We start from the raw sequence: 26,221 nt of genomic DNA on the forward strand, positions 1-26,221 counted from the left end.
GCGGCTTCAATCCCCCCCCCCCCCCCAACCAGTATTCATACCTCAATCACCACCACCCATGCCTCCTGAAAATACAGTGAGAGAAGGAAATCCTCTACTTGAGTCTTCTTCTTCTTCTTCTGCTTCTTCTTGCCCCCCAGAAAAGAAAATGGCACCTTCCGTCACCCAACCAACTCGCTTTCCCTGGGTTGGACTGGGTAGGCAGCCGTAAAGCCGTCCACTTCAATTGCTCCTTTCCCAGGCCGCTTTCCCCCACTCTCCATCTCATCTCGAGGCATGGGAAATAACCACATTCAATCCTCATCACTACCCACTCCACTGTCCGTCGTCCCGGTCATGGTACCTCGCCCATTACTTCCACCGCCGTTAGCGTTGAACGTCAGTTTCAGCTTCGTCGACGCGCTTCCTCCTCCATGCCCATTATTCCCCGTCATGGGTGTGCCGACACTCGAGCCGTTCGCCGTGGATGTTTGCCCATCATTCATGTAAGAGTTGCCATCGTTATCCATCTCGTCCGGGTCCGAGGTAGCGAGATGGGGGTATTTATCCGAGAGGTCTTTGATGGCTTGGTTGGATGCTTGCTGTAGAGAAAGAGAAACAGTCAGCCATTGGTAGAGTCGTATTAGTATTGGGTACATACCTCAATGGTCCCAGCATCCTGGTACAACAAACTCCCATCCTCATTGTACGTCCTCGCATTCCGAGCCAACAAGGCCACATCATCCTTGAACTCCCTGAAACTGTTATACCTCTCCTTTTTCAGCTTGACCTCAATCTCTGCCATCGCAATCGGACTCTGAATGAAATGATAATAGTCCGGATAATCCTTCTTGGGCGGCAGCACAAGGAATGGATGGATGATCAGACGAGTTGGTGGGCCTTGATCAGATTCCGCTTGCGACTCATCCGGGTCGTCGCTTTCTTCCACTTCCAGCGCTTTCAGCATGTCGTACACGCCGCGCAGGGATTTTTGTAGGGTGTTGCGGTCTGCCGGGCTCAGAGGGTCGCTCGTCGTCCCTTTGGTGGATTGACGGCTAGGTCCACCGCGTTTGCGTTTGGATGCGGGGAGTTCCTCTTCGATTTCTTCGATTTTGCGCTTTGCTGGGCCGGGTTTGCGGCCACGGCGTTTGGGTTGAGGGGTCGAGTCGCCGTCGACGGATTGTTCGGGAGAGGATTCGATGCCTTGAGCTTTCCGTATCCGCTTTTCTTTGTTCGTACGACGCTTCTCGATTCGGGCCTCTTTCCGCGCCATCGCGTCTTCGATCGTGTCATCGTCTGCGTCAACAGCAAGTAGCCATTGGTCTTCGGACAAGCCGTCATCGTACCGAGCGACGGTACGTACTCGAGCACCACGACCAGCGTACTCTTCCACTTCCTCTGCGACTGGATTGTCCTCGGCAAGATAGATGTCCGGTAGCTCTTCTTCGCACATGAGGCGCGGCAGTTTGTGTCCAGGACCGTACCGGTCGTTCTTGATGCGTTCTTCGTCGATTTTCTGGAATTGGACCAATTCCTCTTCTGATCGAGCCATCATCTCATTGAGGTCCTCGTCATCCATCTCATCCTGCTGTTCACCAAGAGCCTCGGCCGCTTCCGCGGTTTCGAGCAAAGTGCGAAGAAGCGCATCTCGCTCTTCGTTGGTCGACTTGTTGTCGAATTTTCCAGCCTGAATAACTTTTCCATCCATATCAAGCTTGTAGTTTGCACGCTCAAGGATCTTCTCTTCCACCGAGTTCGAGCTGATGAGGCGCAGGATGCGAACCTCGTTTTTCTGGCCAATACGATGAGCACGATCTTGAGCCTGTAAATCTTGATGCGGGTTCCAGTCGGAGTCATAGATGATTACGGTATCTGCGGTTTGCAGATTGAGGCCAAGACCACCAGCACGAGTCGAGAGCAGGAAGCAGAAGTATTCTGAGCCAGGAGCATTGAAGAGCTTCAGGAGTTCCGACCGGTCATCAGACTTCGTAGATCCATCAAGTCGGAGATATTTCATGCCTCGCAGGCGCAGGAAGTCCTCCATAATATTCATGATCTGGGTCATCTGGAAAAACATCAATACTCGATGTCCAGATGCTTTGAATTTGGGAAGCACTCTGTCCAGCAATTCGAACTTTCCTGCGGTTCTCCAGAGGAGATCATTGGTGCCCTTCCCTGGATTCATTTGGTCTTCGACAGGTTCGAAAACAAATGGATGATTGCACAGTTTTCGTAACTGCATCAGCATGTTGCTCAACCCACGCATGCCGGTCTTTCCGCCTTTGCCGTCTGTGACAGCGAGCTTGTTGTGGGTGACCAGCTGTTTGTAAAGCTTGGCTTGTAAAGCAGAGAATCGGCATTTAATCACGCGTTCCTGCTTGTCCGGCAGATCCTTTTCCACGTCTTTCTTGAGACGCCTGAGCAAGAAGGGGCGCAAAACCTTGTGCAATCTGCGAATGACCAGCAGCTGTTCTTCTTCGCTTAGCTCCATCTTGTCCTGACCTCCGGTATTGGCAAAAGGCGTGTTGAACCATTCATCGAACGATTTGACCGATTTGAAGATGTTGGGAAGGACAAAATTGAGCAGAGCCCATAGTTCCGGCAGATTGTTTTGTAGGGGTGTTCCGGTCAAGATCAAGCGGTATCGCGTGATGTAGTACTGTGTAAGAGTGCTGCTCAGCTTCGAATTTGCGTTCTTCATGCGGTGACCTTCATCCACGATCATATGAACCCATTTCACCTTGCTCAGGACTGGCCGGTCCTTGATAATGTATTCGTAAGTAGTGAGCAGTACTTGGAACTGTCCATATCTGATCTTCTGTTGTTGCAGCTTCCGCGTGTTCGGTGGCCCTTTGTAGATGATCCGATTCACCGATGGCGCCCACTTCTCAAACTCCAGATTCCAATTCGTGAGCGTGCTGAGCGGTACGATCACCAAAAACGGCCCATTCTGCTTCTTCTTCTCAATGAGATGGGTAATCAAGCTGATTGTTTGGATCGTCTTGCCCAACCCCATTTCGTCTGCCAAAATGCCATTCAAGTTGTTGTTGTAGAGCGATATCATCCATTGGAGACCTTTGAGCTGGTATTCCTTCAGTGTTCCTCCCACAAGTAATTTCGGTTGAGCCGTCACATCTTCCTTGATTCGGTGAGCAACCGCATAGTAATCAACTTTGCGGTCGCCTTCCTCATCCTCGGAGCCGTCACCAACCTCTTCCTCTTCTTCGTACATATCGTCGTCACGATACCGTTCGGCAGCTGTCCGTTGCTGCTGTCGTACCGACGCCGCAAGCTGGCCCAAGAAGCCGTCAGTCTGCTTCAGAAGGTGGGAGATACGAGAGTCTTTGGCTTGGTCAAGCAGTTTCATGTACGTCTCTTCATCGTTGGCCTTTAGAGCTTGCAAACGCTGCTTAGCCGTCCTCTCGATGCGTTTCTGCTCTTCTCTTTCCATATGTTGATGATGCGAAACCATCATCCGTCCAAGTTTCTGCACACGCCCACGCTGAGCACTTGCATTGGCTCGGACATCGTTGCCATGTTGAAGAATTGACGCAAAATAGTCGGACTGCTTTTTCTTTTCCTTGGTTTCCCGAGCATCCCTTTGCTGCTTCTCCAATTTGTCGGTGATGCGCGCTTCCCGAAGTGACTGCTTCTTCATACGACGATGTTGAGCGCGGTTCGCTGTCATTGCCAGATTGTTGTAGGTGAACAGATCCTGCTGAATGTCTCGACGAAAGTCCCTCTGTTTCTGCAATAATGACAGCTTCTTGAATTCGATTAGGGCCTTCAGCTTCAGCTTGTCATCTCCGTCAGGTTTATCACTCTTGTTTGTATCCCACGATCCTATGTTTGCAGGAAGAGCAGCCAACTCCGCTCGACGAGTCTGGACTCGGTTGTAAAGTATTCTCTCCCGCTCTTCCCTAATCTGATCGATATCAACACCGATGGGCATCAGACTCGGTATCCGCAGCCGCTTTGCGCGCTGGGAATGCTCCGCGAAGCTGATCGTCGTCGGAACTGAAGTGTACGGTGATTCGAATGTGCTGAAAGAGGTTTTGCCTAACGCTGGTGTATCTGCAGCCGACTCCTTTTCCGCAGTTTTCTCTCCTCCCCTAGAGTCTTGTGCTTGATTTTCTGGGTGAGCAGACTCTTGCTTCTTGGGGGTAGGGAACAGCTGCTGTTGAACCTTTAATGGAATCGCCAGATTCTTGGACAAAAGTTTGAATGCTTGTATTTGGTTCCGTAATATTGCCAACTGCTCGGCAGAAAAGCTTCCACTAGGAGGGGGCATTCGAGCAGCGTTGCCATTGGGTGCTTGACTATTGCTACCGTTCGCCGTTGCAGGTGAATTAGCCGTAGGAATAGAGCCGCCATCCTGCGGTGTCGATCCATTGGTTCCATTCGTGTTTGGGGCATTCACTCCTGCATTTTGCGCTTTCTGCTGCGTCATCTTGCGGAACATTTGACTTTGTTGGACCGCAGATAGAAATTGATGCGCTTTAATGTATTCTGGATCAGCTGTGGAGACGTTTTGTGACTGCATGCGCTTGAAGTTCTGAAGTAGATACTAGTCGTTAGTAAAAGCAGAGTGTTGACGAGCCCGTCTGAATGTCGAAAGGGGATGGAAAATGTGGACAGGAGTGCTAGGTGACTAACCGCATAGACCTCCTGTACTTGTTTCTGCGTAATGTTTGCGGGTAGTGAATGTGCACCAGCCTGCATGGCTGGCGCAGATTGGACCGCTGCCATATTGCGGAGTTCAAGGTGCCATCGGTTGTTGCTTAGTCCAGGCGCGCGGAGCGTGAAGGGGCCAGAAGGCGGGATGTTTTGGAAAGACAACGAAGGTGGTCAATGATCTGGTGTGAATCAAATGTCAGCACCAGGGTAGTGGCTCTGTGGAGCTGTGCGCATTGGGCAGAGTTCGAGGGCGAAGGAAAGGGAAGGGAAGAGAAGAGAAGGGAAATTTGGTGTGATCTCGACTCACCTGCCTGGTTGCCTGAGTAGCTGAATATTTGCAAATGAGGGGCGAAGTGAAGACCTAGACAGGCTAGAGATGTTGCAGAGGAATATTGGTGGTTACCCGCGGCAAGGAAAAGGTGAATTGGGGATGACTTCAGCGCGATGGAGATGGAGATGGTCGTGTAGGAGGGGTTGCGGGTTTGCGGATTTGCAGGTTGCTTGGTATCAAGTGTAGGGAGTTGGTCGAAACACTGAAACACAGCGCGGCTGCAGAAGGACTACAAGATAGTTTTCGGCTAGACTCGCTTTGGACTAGCCCACACAACCACAATACGTACTACGTACGTAGTAGTAATCGATGCCACAAGCCCTGCCTTGAGGACGCCTCACATCATCGTTTCTATACAGCAAGTTTTCTATTTTATATCCCAAATCCAAATACAGCTTAGAATACGAATTAGAAATGAACCCGGATGAGACGTGCATGGAAACAGTACTCTGGCGAACCAGAAGAACTAAGGGCGGAATACAACCTAGGAATAGTCATGACTTTAATAGCATGTCTTAAGTCGTATATTTGATTTCGGTACTCTACATACCGGCCAGAGGCACTCCTAACCCTCGTGTTTTTGTTGCAAACCAACCATGCCCCAAAGAGACATCCGACATCCAGGTTGCAGTGTGACAGAGCAGTCTCTCCACGTATGCCTTGGAATGCCACAGCTCTGATGTCCCTTCCTTGAAATCTATGCTCAGGCAAAACATAGCACCGTTTCTTATACGTGATTTGCAAAATCACGTCAACAGGCTTCTCTTCGCTGGAGGAGGTGGTGGTGGTGGAGGAGGCTTCTTAGCCCGGGATGGAGGTGGTGGGGGTGGTCCTTTGATTCGCGCTCCGGCTATGCTGCCGTGTGATGTTGCAGGAGAGACCGAGGCATCTCCATAAGACCGGTCAGCACTACTATTGCTGAACGGCGAATCTGCCTGGTCGTCGAACACATCGCATTCTGCCACGGCGTTGTTGACATTGCGCAACTGGGATCGTTGTGTCCGAACGGTAAGTGAATCACTTGGAATTCGAGCTAGGTTTGGCATATTCGCAGCAGGAGAAACATCTCTTCTGATCTGGGTAGGTCCTTGGAAAGTGGCCGATCTGCTAATCGGTGGTCTAGAATTCGAGGCAGATGGAAGATCCTTTGCAGCTGACTCTGGCGCTATCCGAGATGACACAGCACGGGTTGATTTGATGCTGGGTCTTTGCTCGGGCTCTGGGGATGAGGGCGGCGACGGATCCTCAGATAGCACATATCTCTGCGCATATGGGTTGGAGTTACCAGTATTAGTCCTGGAGCGTTGTTGTGGCCGAGAGCTTCGTGCTTGAGGCCGCTGCTTCCTGTGTCCTTGTCAGTTATCATCTACCTTTGTCGACGCCCCACTTACGCCGCTGGCCATTCACCCTTCAATTGGAGCAACGCCTCCCGACATTTTTCATGGTAGCTTAGCTCGGCTTCAAGAAACGCTTCCAAATCTATCACACTTTCTGCTTCTGCATCCTTGATGTCTTGCATACGCCGGTAGACATCATCACTCGTCTCATCGAACTTCGCCCTAGCATTGCGTAGCTCCTCTTCAACACGAAAGTCCTCTTTCTTTTGTCTCTCGAGCTTCGTAAGTGATGTATCATAGGCCAATCTGCGGGTGTCGAGCTTCTTCCTAGCAGTCTGGTACTCTTTCATCTGAGCCAAGGATCTCTCCAGGGATTCTAACCATGTTGAGGTCGCGCTCACAACATAGGTCTCCTGGATTCGAGCAACCTTCTCCTGTGTGCGGCCAAAAGCTGCAACCAGTTAGCTGTACTCGGTACATAGTGTAGAGGACGCACCAATGAGACATTGACCGAATTCAGAGTCGTTCTCAAAATCGTCCCCATGGTTGATCATAACCCTCCCAAGGTAGCCCACCGGCAGACTCTTTTCCTTGTCTTCGGTCTCGTTCCGCTTCGAGATGGCTTTGACGTATAGATTCATCGATTTGTGCAGTTTCTCCATGCCTGGAATTGGCTGAGTAAGAACAGCGCGACAGATTTCCAGACGATTATACCTTCATGTCTCAGTCCCATTTCAACCTCCAAGGTCTTGAAGTCGTCAGAAACATTGGTCTTCACCTCTCCGCCCATTCGCTCTCCCGCCCATTGCTTGAAGCGGCCCAGCTTCTTGTTGACGTTCATATTGGCTGACACGGCGGCTTGGTTTGAATGTTTTGGTAAGGTAACTGTCCAGACGTGAAGGAGACGGTAAGAATTCCACCAAAGATTCCACCATCAATTAGAAGTAAGGCTTTTCATAGACTAGATTGTCCCAGAAGATGTGAGTAGAAGAGAGGTGCGATCAAATGATAGAGCTGTGGACGCTTCTGGTAGACTGCGAGAACGAGCGTGTAGTGCAGTATATTCAGCAGGTCTTATCAACTGGAATCAAGATTGAATCATTCCTGATGTAGGTGGGTCGATGTGGCGTTCGAGCCTACAATGGGCGTGTTACCCTGGCTTGTGTCACCCTGGCTTGTGTCACCCCGTGCCTGCCGCCATGCAATGGAATGGCAGGCGCTTGCAAAGTTTCCACACACCATTCCCAGCCATCAACCAGTGGGGAAACCTTCACCGGCCACCACCTACAGGAACCTGAAACTTCTTCTTTTCCCAGACATCAGATGTTTGAAGTGGCGCACACTCAAGACCATACAGATCGCCTAGTATCGTATTTCATGCCGGCAGTACAACGTCTGACGGCTCAGGCGCAGATTCTACAACCCTCTAAGCGCTTGTTGCACGTTTGAAAAGTGTCTGAAGATGCTGGTAAACCTAGTAGGCTCCCAGCTCGCTGGTTCTGCTTCTCCACTGTGCCTGGCACCAAATTTGGGAAAGACAGTGACATTGTTTGCGCCATGGTGCCCGAGGCCTGAGATCCAGCTCGTGTCTTCTTGATCGTGCCAGACCTTTCGTCATCAGGTCGATGCAGTGGCCTACTCACATCTTTGCCAGAATAACAATCTGGAGGTATCCATTGCATTGTCAACCCAACTTTGCTCTAAGATTCCGGGGGGGATGAACCTGTTTTCGAGGCCCAACTTAGTTACGGAAACGATTTCCTGTTTGAGCTTCCATACTACAGGTCCAAAGCGATTAGGGAGTGAGGAGTTGCGGTCATCAGTACGATTCTTCAAGGACAAGTGCTGGAGATTCTAGGTGGAAGGAGGATGTAGCAAGCTGTTCGATTGAGCTACAGTCATTCGGAACGTTATTTGATGCTGTTTAGGTCTTTTCATGATGACATCCTCACCATCATCAAATGCAAAGTAGAACAATCCATCAGGCAAACTCCCTTCTACCTCCACGTCCCAGTCTCGGAATTTAATCTTTCGTCTTTTGCGTTCCTCTTAGCAAACCAGTTCTCCGAGCAGCAATGAGACCAGCTTTTTGACCTTGCGCCGCATATCGAGAGATTGTTGACGCTTTGCCGATATGTTGATGGTTACCACCACCGTGAGGCTACAATTCATATTAGCGAAGCTGATCCAGAGAGGTGGATATGCCTTCTTACATGGTCAACTGGATTCATAGCAACACCACGAGTCTTGGGCCAGGAGTTCCGCTTGACCGCGAACTTATGCTTCGCACGAGATGCCTCTGATGAACAGATTAGAAACCATTTCCTATTTCGAGATGACATGTCACGTACTCAGCATAGGCTTGTCGGTTCTGCCACCACCTGCAACGATTCCGATCATTCCTCGAGAACCGCTGGGAACAACCTTCTTTGCGCCACTTGGAAGCTTGACTCTCGTCTTGCCTTCATCCGGGTTATGGCCAATGACTGTGACGTAGTTGCCTGAGGTTCGACCAAGTGTGCCTCTATCACCCGTCTTCTCCTCCATGTTTGTCATGACAGTCCCTTCAGGCACAGCCCCCACAGGAAGGACATTTCCAACTGTCAATGTAGCGTTCTTGCCAGCGTAGATGAACTGTCCAGTGTACATACCCTCATTTGCGATGAAGGTCTCGGTGCGAAGTTGAAATCGGTAAGGGTTGCGGAAGACGACTTTGGCAAGCGGCGCCCCTCGACCCGGATCATGGACTATCTCTTTGACAACACCTCGAACATAACCATGTCTTTCAGCGTAATCGAGTGTTCTAAGCTTGGCTGGCGCTTTGTTGAGACGGGTGTGGGCAGCTGGAATAGACGGTTAGTATGATCAAACCTGAGGGTTCAAGATGAGGCCATTACTGAAGATTGAGCCACGACCCTTCCTCTGATTACGAATGACACGACCCATTTCGTACCACCTGATGAGCAGTCAGTATTTCTGCTTCTTAGAACTGTCTAGGATAGACCTTACCGTGCAAACGACGCTGGTTGATATTCGCAGTCAATTTTGTAATATTCTGTGGGGATTCAAGAGTGTGTGGTACAATTTCACCTAGGCTCAAATTGGTTTAGTCGGCTCTGCTCAACTTCAACGACCAACTTCCAATCCTTCACCCCTTGAGTGTTTGACAATACCACAACTCCTATCAATCCATCACGGGATTGCAATCTGTGCATTCTGAACAGTCCTTGACATCTGAATTTGGATGCAGATGCTTCTACTGACTTAAACTACCCTCGTTGATGCTCTGTTGCTCCCTAGCATGAATATAAGTATCATCTCCTTGATAACAATTCAAAATGTTCAATTCTTGTTAAGTCAAGTCTTTTTTCCCGTGCAGTGCGTCTGGCGTCGATGGATTGTTGAATTCTTCATTACGGCTCGTAAAGACTCTTCTGGCATGGGCTTGGCTTGTCTTGTTTTGCAAGCTATTCTCATACTCATGACAAACTTCTCTCCGCTGAAAATGTTTTTTAAGTTGCTCCTTTTTTTTATTTCGAAGACCACTTGCAGCCTGTGTTTGCGCTGTTTCCTCTTCTCCCTTTGCAGCTCCGTATTCCAATCCTAGCCTGGAGTTTGCCGCTGCTCCATCCACAAGGGACCCGCCCCTACTGCAATCAATTCAGGCCATCCTTCGGGCGAATGGCATGCATTACCGTGTGGTGGTGCGTGTTGCAGCGGCGCTCCGTCTGGCTTAATGAAGTGGTACTTGACGTGTGCAAAGTATGACATCCAAAGAGCAGCTCCCAGTCTCTGGTGAAGCAGCAATTACAAGGCCAGCCTTGAAACCAACAACAAGGAAAGCAAAGGTGTGTCAAAGACTCTGGCGATGGTTATCTTCCTACGCGTAAATTCCAGGCTTGCAGCTGAACCAACTTTGAGATAGGGAAGTAGCGCGGTCGCAACAACCGACGCCCGGAACCGTTGCAACCAAGATCCTAGTAGAAGTGGTCAACAACACAGCATCATTTCGGAAACCGTGTCCTGGATTAATGTCAATGATGAACCATACCTGAATGATATTTCGCACAACTGTGATCGAGCTTTATGAGCAGCGCGTTTTGAGGAAATATGAATCATCAGAGCAATGGAAGAATTTGGCATCCCTGCGGTGGCTGTTGTGTGACTATCCCCGTCTCACCTTCATTTTCTTTCGGTTATCTCGTCTTGGAGCAAAATTGTTGAGCTAGGTGCTGCAAAATGCTTGGAGGGTGAAGAGCAGAGTCCTCGGCAGCTTGAAAACAGCAATTACAGTGCTTCTGCGGGTGGGAGCACTGACAGACAGATGAGCTAGTTCAATGGTGTTTCCAGGCGAGCTATACGCGAGGCTCTCGCGCTTGTTAGAGCTTCCCGCATTCTCAAAATCCAACGCTTTTGCAGACACCACTTTCATAAATTCATACTTGCACGTAGCCGCGCCACTTTGACTGCGCTTCACAACGCGGATATGTCTATTAGCGATAGTTCTGAGCTGTCGTCCCCTCCAACCACAGATGATGAAGCACTCGTGCAAAATTCTACGAAGCCTTCTGGTTTAGATCGATATTTCAAACCCGCGCCAAAAGGTACACCAAAAGTCCCTTCGTCACCTCCACCACCTAAGCGGCCAGCTTCGCCGCCTCATGAATATGTACTTGCAGACAATGCAGACATTGCCGTAGGCTACCCGATTTTCATTCCGTGAGTATTGCATCTTACTAATTGTGTGGTCCAGTTTATTGTCATGTTCCGTTCGCGGTTCCACAATGTCTTTCCAAAATCACTACCCCACTACGGGCCACAAGACATTGAGAGAGGCGTCGCTGAGACGGTACCCGGCGACTACATTGAGAAGCTGCTCTGCGCATTGCTAGGTTTGGTGCTGAACAGAAAAAAGGACATTGAGTATGGCCACGATCTCCTCTAGACCCGCATGATCTCTTTCACAGTGTACATCGAACTACGAAGCATAAGCTGACACGTCTGGGTGCTTCAGACGCGGTCACTTTCAACGTGCGCTCGAAGAAGCCATTCAAACCCATCAATCGCAATGGCCTCCTGCATGGAAGGCAAAGAACCCTACCCACGGTGGGGGCACATTCACCAGCATGACACCAGCTGAACGGGTAAATCTGGGTTTGCCTCAGGTATGCTGAGATCAGTATGCTGATAGGCATTATCAATAGCTCACTCTCCTCAAAACCCTGATCCTCTGGGCCCTGTCCTCTTCCGAAGCCGTCCAAAGCCTCATCAAAGAATCCTACAAGCAAACCCGCCATGAGGACGATAAGAACCAACCCCTTTCGATCCAACCATGGGGGCGCGATGGCTATAAGAGGAGGTACTGGCTCATCGAAGGGCAAGACGATACACATTTCAGGCTCTACAGAGAAAATAATGGCATTACTCCAAAAACAAATCAATGGTTTAGCGTGGCAGGTAGCATTGAAGAGGTCAACATTGTTGCAAACAAGCTAGATGAGGATGGCACACCACACGCTAGAACTCTAAGGGACAGGATCAGAGCCGCCATACCAAGGTTTGAGACTGGTGAAGAGGTGAGGTGATCATCGCATGTGCAGCAAGACATCGGCTGACAGCGAACACAGAAACGTAGAAGACGCGATTATCGTTTGGCTAGGAAAGCCGCCTTCACTCGACCACTACCCGGCTTTTCCCTCTACGAAGGCCGCACCAGGGGCAAGAAGATGCGCTACACCTTCTCAGACGACGAAGAAGACTCGGACGACTTCCCATCTAGAAGATCTACCCGCAATTCCGGTGTCTCTACGCCAGCCGAGCCTGCAGGACCAACAGTCACGGCCAGTGGCCGGCAGGTCAAATCCAGGCTCGGTGGCAGTATGTATGGCGAGACCATGCTGGTGGATCAGCGAAAAGAGCTGGAAATTGAGAGATCGGCAGCAGGAGATGCAGATGGCTTCAACGACGGCGAGCTGGGCGAGCTGACTGACCGACCACAAAGATCGACCCGACCGAGCAGGAAAACCCGAGCCCCGAGGAGGATTGACGACTCCTCGGAAGAGGAAATGAACATGAAGTCTGACGGAGAAGAAGCCAGCGATAATGAGTGGAGCGGCAACGAGGAAGAACCCGACGCTGAAGAGTTCGAGGCGGAAGGAGTCGACGAAGACGAAGATGACGATGACGACGAAATGAGTGCACATGATCTAGAGATGAATGACGCGCCGCCGCCTGAGCAAGATAGCTTGGTTGTGCAGCTCCGCTACAAGAAGGGTTTTGAGCAGTCGAAGCAGCAACAGCGCCCGGGCCTCGAGAATGGTGAAGGTGCTGCTGCGGACTGTATTGCGGTGGATTCGCGCCAGCCAATGCTCGACAAAGGAAAGGCTTTGGGCAGCACGCATGATGCGGTACACCTGAATGGTCGGCTTTTCAAGGACAAGGATCCACGACTCCGCGCCCACGGCTCAGCTGAGGCGCTGCCGCCTGATGGTGTGAATGGCGCACCACCAGACTGATGCGCTACTCTAGGAAGGACTTCAGTTGGAACGCAATGTCTGCCATCATTACTGCCTGGACACGCGGATGTGAGAACACAGCATCGAAGTCGTGTCTTATGAATATCAAACGTGCCATGAAAGGGACGGGAATATCGAGATTACCCGTAAAGATAAGGGAAGGTGTTTCATGGGTGTGCAAAGACGGCCCAGTTCTAAGTACACAATGGGCATACAATCTTTCCAAGGACCCTGGTGTCCAAGAGACTTGTGTACGTATAAAGCGGTCATCGAACACGAGGTCAGTGAGAAATTCTATGTATACCTCCTTCTAGCTACTAGTAGTATCTCCATGCGGTGGTGGTACGGCACGTAGATCTAGTCACGGCTCGAATCGAGCTGACAAGACGCTCAAGCATCGACGGAACCCGTAAAATCAGCCACATTGCTACTACTACTCCCATGGCCCTTGGAGATCTACTATCTGTGTGATTTTCCCACAGGCTGGCCGGTTCTATGGCAATAATCCTTCGTGGCAGCAACATCTCGATCCACGGTGGCCACTCTTGCGTCCGCAAAGCCCAACAGATATGGCGGCGAGTCAGGGTGATTAGTGGTGGTACTTACAGAGTACACATGGTACCAAGCGCCTTTTGACCAACGCCAGGCTCCCCAGATCAAGTCATTCTCTTTATCTGTGTGTGATGCATCAAGTCCAGCATCTCTGCACTCTTTAGGATGCAGCAGGCGTACCCCGTTTCCATTGTTCCTGTTCCGTCCTGACAAAATATATGATATCTCTGTACTTATGCGTTGAAGGGGGGGTGAGGGTATCTGACTGTGGCGCAATCCCAGCACTGTAGTATCAGAACCAGAGTGTGTGAGACCAGGCGGAGAATGGGGACGGATTGCATCTGGCTGACACCGTTTTGTTCCCCCTTCCGGATGTTCTTATGGTATCCTTTCCTGCCTTCAAAGATATCCCCTCGGCGCCCATCCATGCCATGCTCCTTGAGTACCAGCAGATGAATGTCGACAGTTGACAAAGCTTTTTCCGGGCGAGTCTGTCCATGGACCGGTGAATGAACGAAATCATATCAGTCTAGTGTTTATCACAAGACGAACGAGGGTATTTATTTTGGTGTTGAGCTCCTCGGCCATCCTTGTTTTTGGCAAGTCTGGCTACCGTTGACAAGAACCCTGATGCCTAAGCAGGCGGTCTGTGGATCGGACCCTCGGATCTATTTACTTGATTCATGGCACGCAGAGCCAGAGCCGAGATTGCTGACATGTTGACTCAATAGTAGCGCACAGCACGCAAGACATGCATTGATGAGGCAGTTTTTGGGAACATCTTTGGCCACCGCTGCTCTTCGTCAAAACCATGGCTTCATCTGAAGCTCTTGTGATACGATCTCACGAACTTGCTGAGCAGCGTTTCCGATCTGAGTCTATGTTAGGATGCAACAACCGATTTCATCTCTCGTGCCCTCCAAGTACAGATTGTGGTGGCAGAGTGGGTCGCGTAGACCGTAATCACCCAATTCGAATTTTCCGATTGCATCGAAATACACTGTAGGCGATAAACCTTGGACAAAAGAAGTCCCTAACATGGACCATATATTTGACGAACTGCGCTGTAGTATTATTGAGTCTAAGTAAGATGCGTTGAAAGGTAGATCGAAGAGATAGAATTTCCTACTGCTAGGGTCAAAGCCACTCTCATCGTAGCTGCAGCAGACGTACACTAACTACCCCAAGAGCAGCTCCTGCACGCTTTTATCGCTAGTTATATTCAAAATGGTTGTTTAGTTCTGCATCCATGTCTGTTGGGTTGTAACTGCCTCTTGAAATCGGTGACGGTCGAGCAAAAGCAGCACCATGTTTTGCGAGGTCTTGAGTAGTGCAAGGACATGGAAGTGGGGACGTGGTGGGATTCCGAGTGCGTTTCCGACGTGTTTTTGAACGCGAATGAAAGGCATCAACGAAGTGATGCCGGCTGAGAACTGCTGCTGCTTGCAATCCCTGGCTTCATGGCTCTCAATTCAATTCTAGGGCTCCGAGGCAAGGCAGTCAACGAGTGTTGCTTCATATGCGCATCAAGCTAGACGGCGTTCGAGTATTCGGGCTAGCCGAAGAATCTCCTGTGGATGGATCACACCTAGTATCCTTGCAGAGACTGGACGTAATACGGTGCACCCAATAGAATACAGCCACATTGCTGGACGAATCTGTGAGAATAATGCCAGTGTTATGTCATACTTTGTTGATGATAGCGCTATAAACTGAAGTCTGCCTGTGCTTAATTTGGATCATTATGATAAATGCAGTCCTTTCCAGGAAACAAATGATGCAGCGGCTTTGGATCTTGCGAAATTCGTTCCATCTCACAGATTAGGATCATGCAACTGTCCATGCAGTAGGAAAAGGGAGCATCGAGTAACATACCATTGATAAGAAGTATGGGTGACGTGTATGAAAATGGTACACAGAAAGGGTCATGCTAATCCCGTCTGAGTGGTGAGTGACGGACAACAGGTCAAGAAAATCAAAGCAGATGTAGCTGGCAGGGACACTGCTTGTGTAAGTCCCACGGACCGCAGCCAGTAAATATGGAACAAGTACTTAATGGGCAGGGTATTGTACCGCTCAGCGGTGCCTGCCAGGTAACCAGAAATTGGGGCGAAGAAGTAACAATGCTGCAGAAATTAGTCCAGTTGAGGTAAGGCCAAAGAAGCAGATAAATAGCCAGAAGGAGAGCACATCGCAGCTGGAGATGGACGTGTATGTGTATTACTCCATATGACTGATGCCACCGCAGCAGTAGAAGTCTTCAACATCATTTGGCTGCTTCTTGCTTGTAAGAGGACAAGAAGTGACACCATGCTACTGGAGCAGGTAGTTGGGGAGAAAATCCGATGCAAAGTCGTCCAATCTAAATACGGCGCAGCAATCCGTCCGAGGCAGTTAGAGTCCGAAGGTCCGTGCGAAGTCTAGGTACCGTGAAAGGTGTCACCTTCAGGGCTGGTTGTGTTTGAATCGTCAGTAATGTCCAGATTCAAAGTCCGCCAAGTAAAGATTTAGGAACCGGGTACAGAGACGGCACGTGCACAGCCAAGCGTCAATCCCAGCCATCATTACTAAGCCAAGATGCAACAACGTTCCACTTGAATTTGACTGCAAGCTGTCGGTGCTATATGCCTCCTTCAAATTGCTGCCTTCAGGTTGCGGTAGGAAACAAAGTATAGAGTAGTTGCCAACATGTAAAGGTGCTATCGATAGTCGCGTTGTCCTTCCCACTGGCAGCCTGGCTCCTGAACACTTTATGGCGTGGTTGGGCTAGCCGAATCAGGCATTCTTGAAGCTCCAGACTCAGGTAATCATCACTTCAAACTGATGCTATACTGAGAACCACAAACTATTTCTGTTTAAACTTTGCACTCGAACCCCTCTGGACAACAGTTTTTGGATACTATTGGAAGCAACAACATCTGTATCGTTTACAGCTGCTTCCTATTAAGATGGCCAGCGATCCAAAGGAGACAATAGATCTCACAGGTGACGACTCCGACGTCACGCTTTCAGCTACCTCGGAAGATGATGACCTTCACCGGGCCATTGCAATGTCTCTACAGCCGACGCCCACATATCTGCCACGAGATTCTATTGTATCTACAACAAAAGGAGATGACAGCGCTACACTCGAAGCTCGTGCAGAGTCCTCTGGGGCAGGTGGAGGGATACTGGGCATGGACCGGAAGCGACAAGAGGAGGAACGCCTTGCGCGGCTCAAGAGGAAGAGGGAGCGCAGCGTATCACCACCGGCAACCAAGCGAGGCCTCAGACACGGCAGCGATCTGGAGACGGCCAGTGCGCACCATGGGGGTTTGTTGAAAGCAACACCAACAGAACTGGATAGGGAAGAGGCTTCTGCCATACCGCCTTCTTCAAATACGTCAAAGCTAGAATATCCCGAAGGAACGGTCAGGAAGACATGGGCATTTGGGTTCGAGAGACACAACGACATCAAGCTCGCAGAAGTGCTGCAAAGTCCTCAGCTCGAGGCAGCAGTCCTTAGCTCATTTCAATGGGACTGGGACTGGCTAGTGACAAAATTGGATACCGGGAAGACAAAGTTGGTATTTATCGTCCAGGCCAAGGATGAAGAAGCAAAGAAGGGTTATATTTCAACCTTCAGCAGAATGTGGAATGTCCGCCTCTGCTTTCCATCCATGGAGGGACAGATCAACTGCATGCATTCCAAGCTCATGTTGCTCTTCTATCCCACCCACCTGCGAATTGTTGTTCCTACCGCAAACCTGACACCCTACGATTGGGGCGAGCCCTTCCGCGACCTGCCAGGAGGCATAATGGAAAACACTGTTTTCTTGATCGACCTGCCAAAATCCGACAGTAAGTCAGGTGAGAGGCAGGATGCTGAAGTGACATTCTTGAAAAGCTTGGTGTTATTTTTGAAAGCGATGAAACTGCAGGAAGATATCGTGAACAAGCTGAAGATGTATGATTTCTCGAAGCTGGGCAACCACGGCTTCATACACTCAATAGGTGGGACTCATTACGGCGACGCTTGGAGAGAAACAGGAGCCTGTGGAATAGGTCAATATCTCAACAACTTGGGCCTTCGCACTTTCGATTCCGTCGAGATAGACTTCGTCACCTCCTCAGTGGGGAGTCTCGATGATCAGTTTCTGCGGTCGCTATATCTTGTCGCTCAGGGTGACAGTGGCCTCGCAGAGTATACTCATCGGAATGCAAAGTCGGTACCCTCGAGTGTCTCGCAAGACCTTCAACGCCGGTTGGGACGGGACTTTCCGTCCAGATGGAAGCAGAATTTTCGCTTCTACTACCCTTCCGATGACACCGTCAGAGACTCCAAAGGCGGACCTCGAAACGGCGGTACGATATGCTTCCAGCCTCGCTGGTGGAATGGCCCAAAATTTCCTCGTGATCTCATGAGAGATTGTCAAAGTCAACGAGAGGGTCTGCTGATGCACAACAAGGTCAGTTAGCAAGCTCTGTTGCTGGTCGTGACTTATGGTGTTCAATGCAGATCTGGTTCACACGATACGTAAAACCAGTGACCATGAATAATGGTCTCCGAACCATCGGCTGGGCTTATGTTGGGAGTGCAAACCTCTCAGAAAGTGCATGGTAAGTTGCAGCGTTCTCGTTTCTATTAGAACGTGCCAGGTACTGATGCTCGTTGCCACACAGGGGAAGACTCGTTCAAGACAGGACGACCAAGACACCAAAGCTGAGCTGCCGCAACTGGGAATGTGGCGTGATCCTTCCAATTCTTGAAAGCAAGGCCGATCAAGCGAAATCGCTGACGGATAGGCAAGATTCAAATGGCCTCAACATATTCAAGAATGTTGTACCGATCCCAATGAAAATCCCAGGCGAGACATATCAGGGAACCAAAAAGCCTTGGTTCTCTTCAGAACAATGAGCATTGTCGTCAAGATCGGTCGATCAGGGTGCAGGCATATGAGCAGCACGCTGCCCCATGGAAGACTTGCTCCAAGTGGGAGACTGTTCATTTGCCTCTAGCTGCTGTCAATCATCCCGCTGTTGACCTGCTTGGATATTGCTAGGATAAAAGCAGAGTCTACGAATCCTTTTGAAACATATGTTCCGCGGAGAATGGTTGGTACTGCAGGTGCCTGTAGCTTGAACCTGATTGCTCTTAATCTTTGAATGGCTCATGAACTGCATGAAGGTTGACGAATATTAGCAAAGCACCCATGCCATCACTTGATACGTATCCGAGCTTTCAGTCAACGTAACCTACCTTGTCAGCGCTACCGCCACCACGCTGTGCCTGATTGAGCTCGTTCCCAGGCGCCTCTCCACCAACATCATTCGCTCTCTGTACTGGTGCCGAAATTTCATGCATACATGAGCCCAACCTCGACCATAGTCAGCGGTTTAAGATTCGTGATACCCCCAAACAAAGGGGACCATTGAAATGATTTTGCCATCAGAGCCGTCAAACCTTCGACTCGACCGCCAAAGTCTATGATCGCTGCATATTGAGGAGCAGGGATACAAATATGCCCAGCAGGAAGTTGGAAGAACAAAAAAACAATTTCAGCTAGGCAGGTCATCAATGCTGCGGCCATCCCCTATCCGCTGGCTAAGTCAAGACATCTCCCAAAATATCGTAATGATTTCTTTGCTGAACGAGGTACGGAGTATTCACGAAAGTATTAGCGGGGATCTGCAAGGTGGACAATCCTCGATCGAGAGGATGGTCTAGTAGCAGCCATTCTTTCGGCTTTAAAGCATGTCATCATCGAGAATCAAGTACAGATCCGCAAGTGGCTTGCGGGGGCGGTTCCGTTTCACTTTGCTTACTGACACTCTCGAGTGCAAAAGTAGTATTCAGATCCAGTGATACTTGAATTCCAAGGGCAGTAGTCAGCCTTAGCTAGAGCTGGCTGAAGATCTTCAGTAAATCAGAAATGACATGATTGACTGGTTCGTGCTGTGCGCCCAAATCTGAACCATTCAAAATGTGGTTGCTGTTTCAGGTATTCTCTACTCGATCAGGGTGGGTGGGCCATGGACAATCGCCATCCGCCAGCCACGCTTAGTAATTCAGTTCTTGGAGTGGATGATTACTAGCAATAGTGCCTAAATCAATAGAGCTGGTCTATCTGCCATCTGTATGTCTCATCCGTTACCAATCACGTATTGGTTTTGAGCAGATCACCTGGGGACGAGTACCAAAATGATCCAAGGACGGCTGGTAAGGTGCATAGAGAACAAGGCCGCCCGTCAGACCATTCACAATTGCAGCAGCATCGCTTACCGGATCAACTTGCTGAGATAGCAGGTAGGTGGCAATTAGAGCTATTTCCTCTGTCACCGCTCATCGAGCACACTACCGAAGCGAGCCGTGAGGGCGCGACTCTTTTGGCCTGCAGAGGGACTGGTTGGGAGATGACACCGCAACGGGAGAGGTGAGTCGGCGAGAGCCGCTGCATGCAAGCCATGAGACAATGGCCCCCACGGTTGTGCATGAAGATCACATCTATTGTATTGTTCCTGCACCCACAAGTCTCAACGCCTCTGTTCCCCGATTCGGTTGGGAATGGCTGCGAGGTGAGCGGAACCAGGCATGTCGGTGCTGAGGGAGGGTGTGAGGCAGGCTGGACTCGGTCACGGCCCATGGTTGAAAGGTGGAAGTGGGGAAAAGCATGGGCGGCAAGTAGTGGCTTGTGCTACGTGCTACGCAGCAGCAGCACGTAGTGTTGGATGTAGGAGGGCAATGCCAAGTTGGCCGTGCAGGAACATGACACAGTGATGTCTCTGGTGGTCGGAGAATTGTCAGCTGCATGGTGCAGGTGTCGGAAAAGGTACGTGCAGCATTGCCTGCTGTACCCTGAGGCGCAAGGTACCGCCGTTTTCTGCGTTAATCTGCGCAACGGATCGATGGTAGGACGACAGCCAGTCAGTCAGTCAGCCAGCCAGAAACCTGCATTTCATCAGTACCTGAGCAGTGAAGACCATGCGACAGAGGGTGTTGTAGATAACTTGGTACTTAAGGGGGGTAAGGATCAAGACACCTGCCACCAATCAGTCCGTACCTAGTATAATACATATAATACGTAGTAATGCTTCTTGTACTACATAGTACGCACGTAGTCCTCCGTAGTCATCGATGTAGGCCTCAAGGAGACCATCAACCAGCCAGTGGCAATGAAGTGACTGAGTGTCCGTGCAGCAGCTTGCAGCTTCCTGCCGCAGCTCTTTTTGGTGTCCAAGTTCTGCAGGGTCCTGGGGTTGGGGGGATCTGGGTCTCAGCTTGGCCCACCGAAGATGGACGTGCTACGTACTCCCCAGGAGTTAGTCGACGTAAGTAGAGTAGTCAACTAGCCACAATCGCCAGGAACGCCCAAAACTCAAAACCTCCCGAGGGGCCGATGCCCCCATCTCTTACTGCCGTCGTGCTATTGCATACTTCCACCGGCCCCTCAAGCCTACCTTCGGATATGCCGCACGAAGAACCAGAACTCTCCAAGTATGGGACCGACAAATGCTTGATCACGGCGAGGTCGTCCTGAAACCCATTCCGAGTCGTCCTCCGCTGCCTGCGGAATCTCGGACTGTCCTTGAGCAGCAGTCATTGGCTGTGGTAGAAGAGGCGCTGATCCACTCGACTAGCTGGTATTGGCACCTGGTGACAGCGGCACACATCATACTATTGTACAACTTCACGGGCGCTGTCAAGTTGTCATCTTCCATCGCTCAGTCGGGGCAGATCCTCTTGATGCAATTGCCGGCACGGCCAGAAGGCTTTAGACATGGGGTCCTGCAGTCAAACCCTTCGCGCTTTGCAACGGAGCGATTGACAACCAGAAGACGCGTCCTTTTCCAAGTCTCTGGACGTTGAGATGGGCCCCAAGGGCCGCTCTTGACTCGACCTGCTGCTTCAGACCTACGCTTGCAAGAAGTGCCTCCTGGGTCCTGGGCATCTATCATCCGCATGGGCTCTTGTTATCATGGCCCCTTTCGGGGATCTCTAAGATGCTAGTTGTCCCAAAGTCTGTTCAATTGGGTAGCCAGCCTCTCACCCGCCTTCTCCTAGCACGAGTAGCATATCCTAATTTCCAACTCCAGTAAGCGGTACTTGCCTACACGAGTCGCTCCTACCGCCGCCGCCGTTGCTGCTGCTGCTGCTGCTGCTCTAACTGTGGCATCACTGTCACCAAACTGGCAGTCCAACAGTACTTCACCCCCATTAAAAGCACTCTGCCAGACTCATCTCTCAGCAATAGCGCGCAGACTTGCAGTATATTCTTTCTCGCTTAGAGAGCCATCGGCTGGACTTGATGAACACTCTCACTCTTTGTATGCGCCGCGGGCGGTGTCAGAACTTAAAACCCAGTGGATACCAGCCAAGGTGCATCATCAACCTAGGAGCAGATTTCCGTACCTTTTTCAGTCCTCAAATCTTCACGATCAGCAAGCTTGTGGCGTCGGGTGGATTGAGCATCAAACGGACAGGGTGTGAGCCCAGAAGGAGCTAGCAAAAGAGTTGAGTGGGACAAGCATCGTCGTCGAGAGCCGACCATTTCCTTGTCGAGAGAGAGGCCCTGTTTTGACTTTGGTCCATTGGGCATCACTAGTCCTTAGCCTCGACGACTACTCGCTCGAGCTGTAGACCGGCCCTGGTCCGATGATTGTGCAGCTTGCAAGCTGCTCACAGGCTGTCCTTCAAAGGTCCTCTTACGAATTACCCACTATCGATCAGCCCCTCTGTTAATTGTTTGCGGCTGCATCATCTTTCTCCTGCTCATCCCTACTATTATGAATTTCTGTCCGTCATAGACCTAGTAATCGCTTCAGTTAAATCTCCGCATGTCTGGACTGTGTATGATCAGACCACCCCTGCATCTCATTTTCTCGAGACATCTGTCTCCTCCGCTGTTTCCGACTGGATTGCCGAGTTGTTAATGCAGGCCATCGAACATACATAGAAGAATTGCAGCTCCGTCATCTCCTACCTTCGCTCGCAACATCGATTTCAAATACGAAGTTCAACCTACATTGTCGCAAGATCTGGACCCTCCATCTCTAAGACGTTTTTTTCTGCAGGTCCCAATCTTGCATCACTTCAATAAGGTTGGACTACGAACGTTGGGAAAGGTTGAACTGTGACGAAGCTTTTTTCGGCGGCTTTGGTGTCTTTACCCCAAACTTCACTCCGATTCCCTATTAACTTCGAGGGAAGTGGCAGTAGTGCCCCTAAACAAATCGCTATCGCTCCGAACCTTGCACATCTCTTGACGATCCCAAACTCAGTCTTACCCCCCCCAAAGCAGTTACTTAGAGTTTCGGTTTGCGGGAGGCCATAGTTGCAGTAAACCATTTTCGGACTGCTCCATTCACCAAGCGGTACCTAGTCACCATCTGTCACCCGCACGCCGTAAGGCGGAATCCAGATTCCCATCGTGTTGAACCCAGGTCTATTTTACTCTTAAGCTTTGATCAATTCGGTATCTATCAGATTGAAGTTGAGCTTCTTTCCTTGTTCGAAACTTACCGGTGGAGCGCCTGGTCGTGGACTGATTTCTGCTTTGGACCCTATTGAGGTTCCTCCCGGTGGCGAAGTGCTTGCTCGCCAAACTTTCCCAGGTCCTCGTTCCTTTCTTGCTTGCTAGCTAGCTAGTACCATCATTTGCAACAAATGTCTTCTGGTCCAGCGGCTCTTCAGCCGACCTTCACGGGGCATGTCGCGACCACCAACGATGCACTCATCCTCTTCGAAGCTTGTCTGACGGGTCAGCTTTCTCATGTTCCTCGGCGGCCCCACGACAGGGAAAGGAACATGCTGATTCGCAGCGGGTGTGTTTTCATCTACGAAGAAAACGCGTCAGGGATCAAGAGATGGACCGATGGAGTTACCTGGAGTCCCAGCCGTATCCTCGGCAACTTCCTCGTTTACCGCGAGCTCGACAAGCCATTTCCTCCCGGTGAGAAGAAACGAGCAATGAAGAAGAACAGTCGTACAAGACCGAGCCGCCCAGGCGAGCCTTATCCTAGGCCCGACAGCAACAACAGCGCCACTTATTCCCCTACCACGCCAGCTTCGGCCACTTTTTCTCCAGAGCGGGCTCCCAATGAGATGGAACGGTCCTTGATTGGATCGCTGGTTGATTCATATGGCTTTAAATCCGATGGTTTAGTCAAGAAGACCATGAGTGTAACGGTTCAAGGGGTCACACATCATCTTGTTTCGTATTACAGTGTGAGCGATGTCATCAACGGTCAGCTTCGGACGCCTTCCCAGACAGAAAGCCTGAACTACGTTCGACCAAGACCTGAGTTGACGACTAAACAAAGTTTCAGATCGCCCTTGGAAGAGACAGAAGACATGGAAGGCATAAGGGAGCAAAGCATGGCTGTACCGGCGCCGTACGGCTATCGAGCTCCGCAGGTCGCTCATTCAGGGTACATGCCGCCGTCCGGGCCATTCTACAACCCGGGCATATATCCACCCGGGGCAAACCATCCCGTTACCACCGCTGGATATCCTACTGGAACTACGGCGATAGCAGGAAGCTACATCCCGGCACCAATGTCGACCGCTCAAATGGGGCATCGGGGCGAGGATTATGGACAATATGCTCCGCCAGCGTTCAGCCGACCATACGAGCCACTGAACACCAATCTCACATCGAATTCCCATGCCTCAAACATAGGGCCACCCTCTGCCTCACCGATAACATCCAATCTCCATGTTCGAAATTCAAACCAACACCTATCTCTGTACCCCCAAGCGAGCACACAGACGCGAACGATGCCTACCCAAAGTCCCGTGGCTCTGGAATCGCGAACACCTTCGTACAATCGGAACAACTACAGTCTTCCAAGCAATACTGGCCAGCCACCACCGAACCCTGATCATCGCCGTTCGATCCAACAGTCCCCTATCCTCAAGCATGAAACTCGCGACGCAGATCATGCAGCCAACGTAGCAGGTGCAACCAACCCCGGCCCTGTTTATGCCCATGAACGATCACACTTTTACATGAATCCCAACAATCCACCGATCGCTCATGGGACCTATCACCCCGGTTCCAATATCTCGGCCTGGTCTGCTTCGAGCGCCACCCAGCAACATATCTAACTCCAATGAATAGCAGCGATGACCCGAAATCAGACTGGAAGCTCACTTGACTTGCAATCACGCACTTGTTTTACCGGGGCGGGCTGCTCTCTCTCGTTATTTATAGTTGGGTGATATTGGTGGCATGGTTTCTTCTTGTGCGCAGATCGTCTTTGCTACTCCTGCATGGTGCCTGTGAAGTTTACAGCTGCCCCCAGGAAGAGCAGGAGCAGATATACAGCAGCCAGGCTGAGCAGTTTCAGCAGAGATAGCCTCCTCCATTTAAGGCAACCACCAACTACTTGGATACCCCAGCTGGATGAGGACCGCATGTGGATACCTGGTCCTCAGGGATTGTTTCTTTTGATCTCGGCCCTACTTTTCATAACTGACGTTCGATTCGACGTACCACCAGGGAACATTCTCAGAATTGAGTCCACGACGAGAGGCAAGCAATCCCCGGTGAAGACGCCATTTCACCTCTAGGTCCGTATCGCCTTGTTTGATTGATCCGCCCTACCAGGGGATAGGTCTACTTCTTATCCTCGGGAAATAGAAATTTACTGCAAGAGGCTGTAGCTTTCGATTTGCAACATGCTTAAGCCAGGACATTCTCGGTATGGCGACTGCCCCTTCAACGGGTTTTCCTGGCAGTTTCTTGGATAAGGAACCATTGCAGCGTCTGCCTGCATACCATATACCCCCCAGCGACCAACACCCTTAGGACCTGAACAGGAGCCTTACGTGTCCTCGTTTGCCGCTATTTGCCTTGTTTCCCCGGCGCCATGTTAGGATGGTGCTCTCCGGCGTCAAGGAATGATGCATACTGACGCAGAACGATACAGCATCTACTCACCAAAAGTCATGACTTCTAGGAAGGCTGTCAACGCCCAGTGTACATAGTAATGTATAGCTGTACCAATAAGCTTCCCCTGATGCCCATGTTCTGTGACTCAATAACAGCTATAAACCGGCAGAACTTTGATTCACGACCCATCCGGGCTCGCATACATCGTCCACTTCCTTGCCACTGTTTCACGTACCTTCATGGACATAACTCTCCTGGCTTGCTTCTGGAGTTCTATACTTCTCGTTTCGGGATGCGCACCTACGAGCTCTAGTCTTCCGTGTTTCCCCCCTTCTCTCTCTTTCTGTCTCTGACCATCTAGGACCTCTTCTAGTTCTTGGCTTCGACACCCAACCTGGGCGCACCTTTCGATTGCCATTGGCCTTCGTCTTGCCGTCTCTCCGGATTTCCGGACCCACCGGCTTCCTGATTCATGTTGTGATAGGCCTTGTTTCGAAGAGGACGCTAAGCAGAATCTGGCGCCCAGCTGAACGACCGTTAGGCTGTCTTACAGCGAGTGTCGTGGCGACGCATACAGGCTATCTCAGAACATCAAACGACACTGCTGTGACTACGCTGGAATCTCTCGATGGCTACATACGCCAAGGACTTGCTATGGTAATTATCCACAAGGGTCAAAATTCGCATGGATCCATCGTGTATAACGTAATACTGTCTAATGATATTCTCCTCACCGATCATCTGTTGCCTGAGGGTTGATTCGTGTATTGCTTTTTATCACTAGTTATAGTACTTTCGAGCTAGCAGACGAGATGCGAGAACCGTGTTTGTCTGGCCCGTTAGCACCTTTGGCCAACTGGGATCCTTCCTCGAAGAATCACGAGACAGCACGCTAACCTACACGATCTCAGCACACCTGGTACGAAAACATTTCATCTGACTATTAGTCAATCACGA

General features: G+C 50.5%; 6 protein-coding genes across 6 annotated transcripts; 3 read left to right on the forward strand and 3 right to left on the reverse strand.

Moving 5' to 3' along the window:
- Positions 1–293: 293 nt before the first annotated feature.
- Positions 294–4,728, reverse strand: EPUS_01100 (uncharacterized protein; the record flags this gene model as incomplete). Its single annotated transcript, XM_007807013.1, has 3 exons — positions 294–581; positions 641–4,546; positions 4,636–4,728. The coding sequence occupies 3 exons, from the start codon at positions 4,726–4,728 to the stop codon at positions 294–296; spliced, it is 4,287 nt and encodes a 1,428-aa protein (XP_007805204.1).
- A 1,005-nt stretch (positions 4,729–5,733) lies between these two features.
- Positions 5,734–7,165, reverse strand: EPUS_01101 (uncharacterized protein; the record flags this gene model as incomplete). Its single annotated transcript, XM_007807014.1, has 4 exons — positions 5,734–6,331; positions 6,379–6,775; positions 6,821–6,988; positions 7,039–7,165. 4 exons carry the CDS (start codon positions 7,163–7,165, stop codon positions 5,734–5,736), a joined length of 1,290 nt encoding a protein of 429 aa, XP_007805205.1.
- Positions 7,166–8,347: 1,182 nt separating this feature from the next.
- On the reverse strand, positions 8,348–9,270 carry EPUS_01102 (60S ribosomal protein L2; the record flags this gene model as incomplete). Its single annotated transcript, XM_007807015.1, has 4 exons — positions 8,348–8,485; positions 8,538–8,623; positions 8,676–9,167; positions 9,255–9,270. 4 exons carry the CDS (start codon positions 9,268–9,270, stop codon positions 8,348–8,350), a joined length of 732 nt encoding a protein of 243 aa, XP_007805206.1.
- A 1,540-nt stretch (positions 9,271–10,810) lies between these two features.
- Positions 10,811–12,839, forward strand: EPUS_01103 (uncharacterized protein; the record flags this gene model as incomplete). Its single annotated transcript, XM_007807016.1, has 5 exons — positions 10,811–11,020; positions 11,078–11,247; positions 11,339–11,468; positions 11,529–11,900; positions 11,952–12,839. 5 exons carry the CDS (start codon positions 10,811–10,813, stop codon positions 12,837–12,839), a joined length of 1,770 nt encoding a protein of 589 aa, XP_007805207.1.
- Positions 12,840–16,339: 3,500 nt separating this feature from the next.
- On the forward strand, positions 16,340–18,288 carry EPUS_01104 (uncharacterized protein; the record flags this gene model as incomplete). The annotated part of the gene is made up of 3 exons (XM_007807017.1): positions 16,340–17,839; positions 17,890–17,990; positions 18,054–18,288. The coding sequence occupies 3 exons, from the start codon at positions 16,340–16,342 to the stop codon at positions 18,286–18,288; spliced, it is 1,836 nt and encodes a 611-aa protein (XP_007805208.1).
- A 4,746-nt stretch (positions 18,289–23,034) lies between these two features.
- On the forward strand, positions 23,035–24,477 carry EPUS_01105 (uncharacterized protein; the record flags this gene model as incomplete). The annotated part of the gene is made up of 1 exon (XM_007807018.1): positions 23,035–24,477. The coding sequence occupies one exon, from the start codon at positions 23,035–23,037 to the stop codon at positions 24,475–24,477; it is 1,443 nt and encodes a 480-aa protein (XP_007805209.1).
- Between the last annotated feature and the right edge of the window lie 1,744 nt (positions 24,478–26,221).

The sequence above is a fragment of the Endocarpon pusillum genome (assembly GCF_000464535.1).
Source record: "Endocarpon pusillum Z07020 unplaced genomic scaffold scaffold6441, whole genome shotgun sequence".
Classification (NCBI taxonomy): Eukaryota; Fungi; Ascomycota; class Eurotiomycetes; order Verrucariales; family Verrucariaceae; genus Endocarpon; species Endocarpon pusillum.